Here is a 13,791-nt window from a genome sequence, read left to right as displayed (position 1 = left end):
CTGAATCTGGCAGCACTAGTTTGCGTTACTGTCTTAGAACCTGGGATTGGGGAGAGATGGCATCCTCAGTACTTTATAATGCAAGTGAAATGAGGATTTGGTCAGACTTTTGAAGGGTCTGCAGAAGAAAAATATTGTATAGGCCGGGGACATGAGACAGCAGGAAATGGGAACTTTTCTTCCTTCTATTTTTGTGAATGGAAAGACTGAGGATGTCAGAGAGTTCAGTTAAAATATGTGCTTTATAAGAAAATATAATAATGTGTTTTATAAAGTTTATAGCATTGCTGGCCAACCCGGTAAGATGTTCCTAGTGGTGGTGGTGGCAGAGTGTCAATGTGTTGAGAGGAAGAGGTGGTCTGGGAAATTCTGCTGAGCAAACTCCGGGCCCATTTCCACCCCCCAGTTAGTCCACTCCACTCAACTGGTTCACATACTGAGTGGGTCTTTGGGTGTTGTTTTGGGATCTCTTCCAGTTGTTTGTCAGTATCTCCTTCTGGTCCAAGGAAGGAAACTTTGTTAAACTTAGCATTGACCTACAGAATATGTTTGTAACAGCGCTGCTTGTGTGGCATTAGGCTATGTAGTGATCGAAAGAAAAAACCAGACCTTTGCACATTTTTGCACTATATGGTGGATGTATGAGGAGATTCACATTTCCTGCACAGCTAAGTCCGTGTGAAGTTAACTTGTGCTGTATTTGACACCTAGCAAGGTCTCTGTTTGGAAGGAAAGATCTAAACTTAAAAATGAAGTGGCCAGAAGTTATGGTAAAAGCAGATAGTGTAGCTGGTTTTAAGAAAGATTTGGACAAATTCCTGGAGGAAAAGTCCATAATCTGTTATTAAGATATGGGGGATGTGTCTGCTTGCCCTGGATTGGTAGCATGGAATGTTGCTACTCTTTGGGTTTTGACCAAGTATTAGTGACCTGGATTGGCTACCATGAGAATGGGCTACTGGGCATGATGGACCATAGGTCTGACCCAGTTAGGCTATTCTTGATATGTTCTCATCTGTAGGGGCCTTTGTTTTCACTTCTTATTTTAATGTATTTTTTTTCTGGGAACTTATCAGTGTTTTTTTATAATGGGAGCAAAAATGGAAGAGAATTAATGTGTGTGGAATGAGGGGGTAACTAATTTCTTCAGCTAAATAATTCAATCCACCTCAACCAGACATAGGAGAACTCACGCACCATTCACACACCTTCCAACCAAAAACGTCAAAAGAAAAAAACTGTTCGACAACCTCCTAGCTGACGTCAGAGGAGGGGCGGGACCGCGGCGCAGGAAGCAGCGCCCAAGCAGCTCAGGGATAGCTGACCTCGTGATCCTGCTGCTTCACAGGTGGTGCAGGAAGGTCAGTGGGGCGAGCGGTCCTTCGGGGGTGTGGGGGGACTGAACGGCAAGGCCGGGAGCACCCCTTCAGGGCTGGCACCCGGGGCGGACCGCCCCTCCCGCCCCCCCCCCCCCCCCCCCCCACCCCCCCCTTGGTACACCACTGCTCCAAAACAAAGCTGAGTTTTGACGATGCTGACCATTAAACTCTAAATATTCTTCCCATTTAGTTACTAAGAATGTTCTAAAATGGTCATCAGAAAACAAGTAGCTAGGAAATCGCCAGCGCACAGGACCTCGTAAGCCAGAGCCTACATTCACATCTATCCATATCAATGCATGGTCTGATATTACCGCGGGGCTTATGACTGCTGAATCAACATTTAAAAAAGGCCCGGCTCGTGGTAAGTATATAATCTATTCGGGAAAGCGTTCCGTGTTCGCGCGGTCTATGTGTATAATCCCTTTCTGTCGTATGGAGCAAGCGCCAGGGATCTACCAAGTCCAGTGTGGCACAAAGATATGGGATACCCCGAGTTTGCGTTCCCCCAGTGTATTGCCCAGTTGAGGAGCAGGGGTCACAACTTTGATCCAGGACTTGGTTAAAATATCCTGCAAGGAACACTGGGTCAGTCACCCGCTCTAGTAACAAATTTGTAATATATTCAAAAAATGAGTGGTCATAAGTATTGGATGCATACACATTGAGAAGATAAAATGAGTATGTACCCACCTTCAAAGAAAGCAACAAATATCTTCCCTGGGGATCACTTTCTACCACTCGGGCAGTATAAGGCAAAGATTTGCGTATTAAGATCGCTACACCCGCTCGCTTCTGCGGAGAAGATGCTGCATGAACAGCGCTCACCCAGGATCTACCCAATTTAGAGTGTTCCACATCCGTCAGGCGGGTTTCTTGCAAGCATGCTATATCGACCCTATTTCGTTTCAACTGAGTTAAAATTTTTGTTCTTTTAATAGGGGAAGTAATGCCTGATACATTCCAAGATATAATTCTCAATGAGGTAGCTATAGTCTAGTAAGGAGAGGAAAAAATTTGTCATACAAAAATGACTGCACCCATAACAGGCCGTCCCAGGCTCCCAGCCTAGCCCAAGACTGCAAAATTAGGCTCAGGGCCAGCCCAAGTACAACCAGTCGAAGAAGTACCCCCATATTCTTATGGAAAGATGACCGATCATAGTTATCTGGACCCAACTGCTCCTTTAGCTGAAATATGTTCACATGTAACCCTACCCACTCCCACCCCCTCTCCAATCTCCCCACCCTCCCTCCCTACCCTTCCCCCAACCCTCATTCCCAGTCGTTCACCACTATAGAGCTACACCACGGTGGCCCTAGAGGTGCGAGAGATCACAGATTGATGCCTTCCCGAGCCCCGAGTCCCCACCAGTACCCCTTACCAGATAGATCCCTATATCTACCAAGCCAGGACCCCAGATAGTGCAGAAATAATTGTTTAAACATCCTAAACAAAATTGTGGAATCTAATATCAGTAAATGTAAAATCTATCAAGGCAGACCCCACAAAACCAATACACAAAACATGTGCAACAGTGAAAAGAGAGTAGTCGTCGTTCCCATAAAATCAGGGATCCATGACCCCTCATCACAACCTCTCTGAAATGATAATGACAACCCAGATTCATTAGCCAAACATAATCATCATACCCAATCAATTGGGGTCAGGCTGGTGTAATACATAGGTATTAAAATAATTATCTGCTTCCAAAGAGGAGTCAAAAGTATGCCACTGGCTTTGATGATATATTTTCAAAACTGCAGGGTAAATGAACATAAATCTCATCTTTTTCTCCGCCAAGGTAGAACAAAGTGGGTAGAACAATTTTCTTGGTTAGCGCCACTGAATAATCCTGAAAAATACGCACTTTGGAATCCTCAAATTTCAGCGTGTCCCGGGTTTGTTTATATTTACGCAGGATTTCAACTTTGTGGTTATAATGAGTAATTTGGCGATGACCATCCTTGGGCGGGCCTCCCGTGCATGCTTCCTGCCCAAGCGGTGCGCCCGTTCCAGGGGTATGGGACATAGGCCTTCTCGCATGGGAAAGGTATCTGCCAGCCACATTTCCAAGGCTTGCAATAAGGCCGACCCTGATATTGTTTCAGGGATGCCGAGGAAACGAAGATTGGACCTGCAGGAACAATTTTCCAGATCTTCAAGCTTTCCAGCTTGAGCACGAGTGAGGTCCCGCAAGTCTTGAAGAGTTTTATCTTGTGCTCCCTGAATGTCATCCAGTCTGGAGACGCGAGTCTGTAATTCAGTAGTACGGTGATTAGTGTCAGCAATCAAATTTTCCAGCCGCTGTAATTGTTCTGAAAGGCGATCGATACCCAGCTATACTGCCGCTGTGATCACCTGTATCCCATAGCACCTCCAGAGCAATCTGGCTGATCGCTGTTGTCGTGCCCAGCGCCATTTTGTCCGCCCCCAGCGGCTGTCGATCGCGTTCCTTTATGGCCATGCGTGTGGTCATCTGCGGCACTGGAGAAGACAAAAATCTGTCCATGTGCCGGGAAGGGCAGGGAACTACCTCCCAGTGGGCTCGGGAGCTCAGGCAGCACACGTCTGCCTCAGTCTACTGCATAACGTGATTCAGAAAAATCATTTTATTTTCAATTTAGTGATCAAAATGGGTCAGTTTAGAGAATTTATATCTGCTGTCTATATTTTGCACTATATTTGTCTATTTTTCTATAGTTACTGAGGTGACATTGCATATTTTATAGTCATCTGCCTTGTCATCTTTGAAAACCCCCCAAATATAAATGATAATTAACATTTTCTCTATGTATAGTGTGCTTTGTGTTTTGTTTTTTTTTAATTTATGGTTACCATTATGAATTAATGAGATATTTTATGTACATGAAAAATGAATGGAAGAAATTGGGGACTGGGCTAGGGCAGGATTAGGGGCAGGACTGACAATTAATAGATGTCCCATTTTGATGAAAAAAATAAATGGTCACTTTAGGTTAGGAGTAAGTTGGGATCGCTACTACCCTGAAGAGGCTCTGAAGGTAGGCCCAGGGAGGGCCTATGGGTGGGGGGAGGGCACAGTTGGTAGGCAGGATGGGGGAACAGGTTTTCTGCCAGAGTTGGAGCAAGCTGGCCCGGAGGAACAGGCTTTCTGCAAGCAGGTGGGGGCAGGGACGATTGACTGGTTCTGGCTGAAGCTGAACAGCAAATTTTGGCTGCAGATTCAGTTTCAGTTGCCCTCTACCCTAAGGGCTAACAATTTTTTTAAAAATAGATTATTAGGAGAAACCACAAGCAGAGTAAAAAAGAAAATAACTTTCTAATGCACTTAACTCACTTGCTGAGCTGTTTACTGCACATTCCTAGCCAGAACTACAATTTACTCTAGACATGTCACACCAGTCTTCCAGGGCTGGTTCTATAAAGCTTTTTTAAATTATTTTTTTATTTATGAGATTTAAATTTACATCAAAAATAGTCTTTGATCACTAACAGGAACTCAACAAAATTTGTTAATTACAGGCAATCTTAAGCAAACCATAAGCCCCACATTAGACCATATAGAGGGAAAAAACTTCCGTTAGCGCCAAAGAATGGAGTGGCAGCATTTGTGCTGAGCTCCATCACATTCTCTCCTTACCTCGCTGAAAAGCTGGTTCCCCACGAGTAAACAGTTTCAAATTTGTAAAAGCGGGTGTGATAACTTCTCCCGTCTCAAATATCAAGGAACGGTAACAGAGCTGTTGGCGACGAAATCAGGAAGAAGGAGAAACCTTGTACAAAGGCTGAGGAAAACAAAATGGTGTTAAGTACATCGGTTAGCCAGAATGGACGGCTGAGCTAGTAGTTGATATAACAACTGCAGTGGAGAAAGTGCTGGACAAGAAATTACAACTTTTTGACTGTGTGGAGGAAGCACATGAAAGGTTGGATAGTGTGGGATTGGAAATGGATGCCCAGCAATTTCGAGCGAGTGCCCTTGAAAATCAGGCCCAGGCGGTGTCATGTGAACAAGAACAACTTCGCAAACAGGTCATGGACTTAGAAGGAAAGTTGGATGATTATGAAAATAGGGCTCAAAGAAACAATCTCCATTTAGTAGGGCTCTCAGAAATAGAGGCGGAAGATAATTTGTCGGTATTTTTGAAGGAATGGTTACCAAAAACTTTAAATCTGACCATTAAAATTCCAGACTTTAAAATAGAACACGTGCATAGATTTGGGGCTAAATGGGGCGGAGCGCAGAAGTCCAGAGTTTTAATACTTTGTTTATTAAATTTTGCACATAAGCAATTAATATTACAGGGAATGAGAGCTCAATCTCAAGTGAATTATGAAAATTGTTGAGTGCTTTGTTTTCAAGATTATTCCGCTGCTGTTCAATCTTGGAGAACTTTTTCACCTATTTGCTCAGAGTTATTTAAAAGGAGGATATGTTTTTCACTAATATATCCAGCTAAACTCAAGGTTCATTATGATGGACACACCACCTTTTATGAAAAGGTGGTAGATGCGCAGACTTTCCTTGATTGTCTTCCTGGTGGGTCCTCTTCAACGGCTCCTGAAGATGTGTTAATTTGCTTGACACAGAGACTAAGGGCTCCTTTTATCAAGGTGCGCTACGGGGAGGGGCAACAGGCTGTAGTAGTTTGTTGGATCTGAGCAGAGAAGGGGAAAGAGGAGTCAAAGATGACTCTTAGGTTGCGAGCTGATGAGACAGGGAGGAGAGTGTCTACAGAAATAGAGAATGGGAGGACATAGGTTTAGACAGAAAGATAAGGAGCTTGATTTTAACCATATTCAGTTTTAGCAGCAGATAGATTGAGAAAGATGAGGATAGAGTAGATGCTAGAGGCCTTTGGATCTGGTCAGTAACAGGTTGTTAGAGATTTTAGCAAGAGCAGTTTCCATGGCATGGAGTGGGTGAAAGCCTGATTAGAGTGGATCAAGAATAGCTTGAAATGAAAGGCAACAGCAGTGAACAGCATATTCAAGTAGCTTGGATAAGAAGGGAAAGGAGGGAGATGGGGTGATAGTTGGAGAAGGATATGAGATCTAGTGAGGGTTTTTTGAGGAGAGGTATAACTACAGCATGATTGAAGACATCAGGAAGAATTGCAGTTGAGAGTGATAGGTTATACCATTTATTGTATCTATATTTGCATCTCTGCTTTTGGGATGGAGAAAGAGAGTGCATATGTACATTAGAGAAAGTTAAGAGTAAGGATAAGTATGCATCCTTATCCAGCAAGGAAATATACAAGCTTGCATTTGTATTTCCAAGGGGAAATGGATCTGTATTTCTCAGGGTGGATGTGTGCATCTTTATCCACTGAAAGTGTGTAGATGTGTGTCTCTTAATTAGGTAGAACAGTTGTGTGAATATATGACCATTGATGTATAGAAATGTGTATGTGTGAATTCATGAATATTTCATTATAGCTGTTGCATACTGGTGAAAGAGCCACTGCTTATAGCCTTTTCTTTCTATGAATAGCTTTCCCTAATCCGTGAAACCCTGCCAATGTTTGAGCTGATGGACCATCAGACATCTCATTTCTGCAACCCAGATGCGCTAAATCTCACACCAGGTAATTCCTACCTAGCCATCTGGAAATGGGAACCATTACTATATTGATTTATTTATTTCTCCAATATATTTTTTATTTAAAAGAAACTGGATAAAAGCAGTTTGATTGCCACAAAAAAGTAGAGAAATAAAGAACAGTGGGACAGAAGGAATCTTCTAGGATAAGTTTTCCTTTCCTAAAATGGGGGGATTCTCAACCTATTTCAAATAAATTGGATACATAGGTTGTACTGCAATAAGCAGATGTCCAAGTTTATTTAATAAAAAATGGTAAGTAATAACAGCATTTTGTATCTGGAAGAGAAGATTGCCCTTTGCACCTCCTGATATCCTTTCCGAAGGAGGGTTCTAAAGTTTAAACATGTAAACCTTATCTGACATTTTTGATAATTAACATATTTTAGAACATAATAGTAAAGCTGGTCACATGGCCTGTTCTTTTCAGGAATAGATGACTGGAACACTGCATAAACAATTTCTTTGTACGTACTTCTTCTGTGCTTTCAAAAACATACATTTGCCAACATAATTTTTAACAGCACTACATAAAATAATGCTACTTCTTGCATATCCACCCTGGGCACCCTACTGATAATCCTCCTCATTACCAGAGGGAAAGCAGTAGCAAACAATTTGCCAGCCCCACCCACATGCTCCCCTGCAAACAAAATCCAACACCACAGCAGGAGAACCCCAATAGTTAGAAGCTCAAACCACCAAACCAGCGCTCAACATCCCATCACCTTAGTCTGGAGAAGAAGACCACTTCCCAAGACCAAATCTCAACCTCCTCCTAAAACACTCATCTACCCTGAAACGACTCACAATTTCCAAACAGATATCACCACCCTAATACGTGCCTACTTAAACATCAGAGCCTTAGGACCTAAAACAGAACACATAAAAAACTGGATAAAAACCGAAAACCTAGACTGCCTTTTCCTCACAGAAACCTGGTTAACCTCAGACGCAGATCCTAGAATAGCAGAAGTTTGCCCTCAGGGATACAAAATAACAGTGACCTGCAGAGAGGAAAAAAAGAGGAGGAGGACTAGCAATCTTAATCAAGGACTCCCTAACCCTAAATATACTCGAAAAAACATCCACTCCACAAATGGACTTCCTTGCCTGCCATCTCTCAAGCACCACTCTAAAAAACTCACTAAACTGCATGCTCTGCTACATAACACCAGGAAACGACCACAGTAAGACCTGAATTTGAAAACTTCATATACCAAAACTCATTAACAGCAGAATACAACCTCATCCTAGGAGACCTAAACATACACCTTGAAGACCAAGCATCCAAACCAGCAGAAAACTGTCTATCATTTCTCAATGCCTTATCCTTCCAAATCCTAAACCAACAAACCGCACATGAAAAAGGACACCAACTTGACATCACAGCCTTCATGACCCATCAACCATCCTCCCCAGAAATTCAAACATCTAATGGAACCTGGTCCCCATCCCTCTGGTCAGACCACTACACATACACATTCAACATCAACTGGACCAAGAACAAAACTATACCTAAACCCAAAAAAATAACTTACACCTCACGCAAACACATCGACCCCCCAAATTCTGGACAAAAATAGATGAAACAATCCAGGACTGTGACCCCAAGGACTTCAACTCACAGTGGAACAATCTGACTACCAACATCCTTGATGAACAAGCCCCACTACAAACCAAAACTAGAATCAGCAGAAGATCGGATCAATGGTTTGACAATGAACTACTCCTACTTAAAAGGCAATGCAGACGACTAGAAAGAAAATGGAGAAAAACTAATCTAGATCACACAAAAACCGCCTGGAAAAAAACTAACAAACAATACAAAATACTACTAAAGGACAAGAGAAAAACACATTACACTAATCTAATAGGCACAGAAACCCAAGATACCAAAAAACTATTCTAAATATTAAAAGACCTAACAGACACCAAACCCTACATGACCACTAACAATACCCCACCCCCCTCAGCCACCCTCTTAGCAGAACACTTCAAGAGCAAAATTACAAATGCCAGAGCCACCCTCAATTGTACCCCATCCCACCTAAACAAACTCACAATTCTTCCCACAGATAAAGAATCAACTGCAGCTGACAGAACTTGGTATCAATTCCCCAACATACAATGGTCTGAATTCAATAAACTCTACAAAAAGTACAGCCAAGCATCCTGTGACCTTAACCACTGCCCATCATATCTCCTTACAACCTCCAGCACAAAATTCCATACTCTACTTCTGCAATGGATACAAACCATGCTCACTGACGGCCTTTTCCCAACTGACCTCAGCGAAATCATCATCACCCCAATCCAAAAAGATCCAAATGGACCAACAGACCAACCATCCAACTACAGACCCATTGCCTCAATACCTCTGTATGTCAAACTGACAGAAGGACTAGAAGCCAAACACCTCACCAACTATCTAGATGACCATAATATACTTCACCCCACGCAATCTGGCTTCAGATCCAACTTCAGCACAGAGACATTACTAGGCTCCCTCATTGGCACAGCCAGACAACAACTCAGCACAGGAAAAAAAATGCTTCTCATACAACTAGACCTTCCGCAGCATTTGACCTGGTAGACCATAACATCCTACTGCAAATTTTGGATGCAATAGGCATCTCAGATAAAGTATACTCTTGGTTTGAAGGCTTCCTAAAATCCAGAACATACAGAGTAAAATCAGATAAAGAAAAATCTGAACCTTGGTCCAACTCTTGCGGCGTACCACAAGATTTCCCACTATCCCTTACTTTCTTCAACCTATACACTGCATCTCTCAGAACATACCTAGATAATCTAGGCATCACCACCTACAGTTATGCAGATGACATTACCATTCTCATACCTTTTGATCAACCAAAGACCGCCATGACAAACACACTACACCGAGCACTAGAAACAGTAGCAACCTGGATGAAAGATCACAAACTGAAACTCAACACAGACATAACTAAATTCATCCTCCTCGAAAACGACAAAGTCCCAACCATAACCAATATAGAAATTAACACAATCAACTATCCCATTCAAACTACCATAAAACTACTAGGAATGACTATAGACCGATGCTGAACCATGCAACCACACATAAATAAAACAATACAGAAATCCTTCGCAGTGATGAGAAACCTAAGACAAGTCAGGAAATTATTCGAAAAAACACAATTCCAGTTTATAGTACAATCCTTAATCCTAAGTCTACTAGATTACTGCAACATCCTCTACCTCCCCTGCCCTGCTACAATGACTAAACAACTACAAACAATCCAAAATACAGCTCTAAGACTCATCTACTCATTGAGAAAGCACGACCATATTACAGAAGCATACATCAACTCACATTAGCTACCAATCCAAGAAAGAATACTATTTAAATTCTACTGTATGTTATTTAAAGCCTTAAATGGAGACAGCCCAACCTACCTGAACAACCGCTTCATCCAAACCACCTCAATCAGACATAGAAAAACACACACCCTGCGATCAAAGAAGTAAAATGGAAAAAACTATACGATGGCCTCCTGGCCATTCAAGCAGCTAAACTAGATAACAAAATCTCCAGTCTACTGATAATGACGCCAGACTACAAGACGTTCAGAAAAGAAATAAAAACTATACTCTTCAAGAAATTCCTGAAATAGGCATAACTTCAGAAAAGAAATAAAAACTACATTCTTCAAGAAATTCCTGAAACAACCCTAACTTCAAACTTACCGTACTTCCCACCTCCCTCTTCCCGCCACACAGAAACTACATAACCTACTCTTTACCTCTCTAGAAAGGACAAATGTTCTTTCATTGTAACCTTCCATTTTTTATCTCTTTTGTAACCCGCCTTGAACCGCAATGGCGGAATAGAAATCTCTGATGTAATGTAATGTAATAACAATTTTTACATAACCCAGTAGATGCTAGCATTTCATTTTTTTCTGATTTCTAGTGTCCTTTAGAATTATCATGTCTTTTCATATCTCCTTATCAATTAGAAGCTTCTGTCCATCTGGAATAGCTAATTCTTTGTTATCTGCTTCCTCTCTAAAGTGACCAGCTTCCTTAAAAATTTCAGGAAACTACATTCAAGCCTTTCTTTGTCTTAGCTTTTTCACATAGAAGCATGTTTTCCTGTAACACTGGGCTGTTTTTTGGTGAACTTCAGCTTGTATCACTTATAAAACTTTAATATTTTTATTCAGCTTGATTGTCACAGCCAGTTTATCTTAATGTTTTTACATAAGCTTGAAAGCTTGAGTGTGGTTTGAAAATAGATTCAATATTATTCTTTAATTACACTGCCTCATAAACTTCTCCCATCTATCCCAATTTGGAATACTTACATTGTCTGTCTCTTTTCGTGTTTTCTCTTATACCTACCATTGTAATGGCCCAGCTTTCTAATGCAATACTGGACTATTTTTCCACCATCACAACCTAAGAATAGTATGTCATATGAGGAATGTTGAGGCTTGATAGAGGATACGACAACATGAATTCTTCGTGGTAGCTCCGGCATGCTCTTAAAGCACTGAGCACAATCATTGTGTGTAAACAAAGATAACATGAACTAAGAAAAACCAAGATATAATAAATGCCAACTATAAATCTTGGCTAGCCAAATGAGAGCAGGACCCTATGCTTGGGGCAGTGCAAACAAAGAGTTCTACTACTTTCCCATTTAACCACAGTCATAAAGGAAAGCAGCAAAATTGGTACAAGAAGGACAAGAAGACACTGGAGGACCTCAGCATGTATACTCTGGAGGAGAGGAGGAACATATGATACAGATGTGTAAATATTTCAAAGGTATTAATATAGGACTAAATATTTTCCAGAGAAAAGACATTGGTAAAACTAGAGGAGATAATTTGAGGTTGAGGGGTGATAGACTTAGGAGTAATGTTATGAAATCTTTTTCACGGAGAAGGTGGTGGATGACTGGAGTGCCCTCCTGAGGGAAATGGTGGAGAGAAGAAAGGTGACAGAATTTTTAAAAAGTGTGGGATGAACACAGAGGATATCTAACTAGAATATAAATGGGCAAACTTTCACAGTCTGAATCCCACAACGGCGATGGTTTGGATAGGCTGGAGTAAGCTTCAATGGCAACTCCAGTAGTTGAAACCTAAGCATAGTACCAGGTGGACTTCTAAGATTTGTGATCCAGAAGAAACAAAAAGAAAGACAATTCAGTCATGAAATTGTAATGCATGTAGTTACAGGGCAGACTGGTTGAACTGTTCAGGTATTTATCTGCTGTCATTTACTGTGTTAAGGTCCATTAAGGTTAAGAAATGCAACAGGCAGTAAAAGACTTCACAATGAGAATATTAGAGATTACCCTACAATATCTGATTACATTACCACAGGTGGAGTAGTTCCTTATTTAAACATCTTATCCACATAAAATTGTGCTCTTTCTTATGCATTTGTACATTTAAATGTACTTTAAGGTTTCGTCCTGTCAAGAGCTTACCGCACCCAAGGAGACAAATTAACAAAACTCTTCACTTCAAGAAAGACTATTCCTGTGCTCTCCAAAGAAAGAGATGACTAGTGCAGACTTGATTACTCTGAATATCTTTAGGTTGTGTTCACAGGTCAAGATGTTGAAGTCTGGGCGACCACGCTTGAATTTCTTATGCTTTTACGTTCAGCATTGCACTCTTTAGAGGCAGTATCTGTTGCATCACCCATGGCCTTCATCTCTTATCAGCTGATGATATCTTCATTCTCTTCACTGCACTTGCGCCAGGTCTTTCTATGGGAGTCTCTTGAATTGAGCAGAGAATAGGGAACAGATACAAGATTCAAGACAGGATGAAAATACATTCTTTAGAATTACAGGATGAAAATACAATTTCTTTAGAATTACATCCAGTAAAATGCATAATTCTTTCAATTGGCATATCACTGTCTCACAATTTCACAAACATAATAATAATTCCAGTAATGCACACAGAACATTACTTAATAATTGTTGGGTAAATGATAAAAGCTCTAAAACCACAATGAAATGTCTAGTTGCAAGAAAACAAAAACAAGCTTTTAAAGCTCTAAGGTACAGTCTGATAAAATTTCTTCTGCAAGTAGTATGCCAGTAATCCTAGTAGGAACAGTCAGTTCCTCTCTGGTGGCCAATGAAGAAAAAGTCTTGAGAAAATTGTAAATTATGCTAATTCATGTTAGGCTTTAATACTCGGCTATGGGCCATCTTTACCAGGTTTCAGTAGAGTCTTGCTAAGGCACTTTCTCTGTAACTTGGTCCTCTGTGTGAGAAAGGTCATACACACACACTCCCCCCCTTCCTGATAGACTATGAATAAGTCTTCAACAAATGTTAAAAAAGAAAGTTCTACGAAGGTGCAGCTAAGACAAAATACAGCAAAGTTAATACATATCACCATGTACATCATTGTTTTCAATATGGCCTTATGTTTGTGCACCTTCAGTAATATAACCCTGTGGTATTATCTATAAATACAAACAATAGGAGTAGAATACCACTCTATCAGACCATACACCTCAGTATACTCAAACTTTTATTATATAATTTTTATAAGCTTTTTGTTAAACTTTTTTAGACATACAACTATATAGCCTCAGAAATGGAGCCTACGCATAGCAACACAGTCATCAACCGGGAGAATCTGCGTAGTACAAATGCTCCTGCTCCAATCATTGGCTTCTAAATCTAATATTATCAAACGTCTTCTTTAATTATTTAACCTACTAAAACTTAATAGAGTATCCACCACACCATTCAGTGCTGTAGAATTAATGACATTAATCTGGGTACTCAATATCAACTAC

The 13,791-nt window shown here is 40.9% G+C and overlaps 1 protein-coding gene across 10 annotated transcripts in view; it reads left to right on the top strand.

Annotated features, from left to right (window-relative positions):
* The window catches only part of ATG4B (autophagy related 4B cysteine peptidase), a 669,563-nt gene that overhangs the window by 647,044 nt on the left and 8,728 nt on the right, over positions 1 to 13,791 (top strand). For 9 of the 10 annotated variants that reach the window (XM_033957652.1, XM_033957647.1, XM_033957650.1 and 6 more), the window contains one exon: positions 6,859 to 6,952. The exons of the other annotated variant lie outside the window; for it this stretch is intronic. In XM_033957652.1, the coding sequence (XP_033813543.1) occupies positions 6,859 to 6,952 (94 nt within the window). The remainder of the gene's footprint in view (positions 1 to 6,858; positions 6,953 to 13,791) is intronic. 10 annotated transcript variants of the gene reach the window in all.

Source organism: Geotrypetes seraphini, chromosome 9 (assembly GCF_902459505.1).
Source record: "Geotrypetes seraphini chromosome 9, aGeoSer1.1, whole genome shotgun sequence".
In the NCBI taxonomy this organism is placed as follows: domain Eukaryota; kingdom Metazoa; phylum Chordata; class Amphibia; order Gymnophiona; family Dermophiidae; genus Geotrypetes; species Geotrypetes seraphini.
The sequence above is the reverse complement of the archived record's forward strand: the minus strand, read 5'-3'. Positions and strand labels throughout refer to the sequence as shown.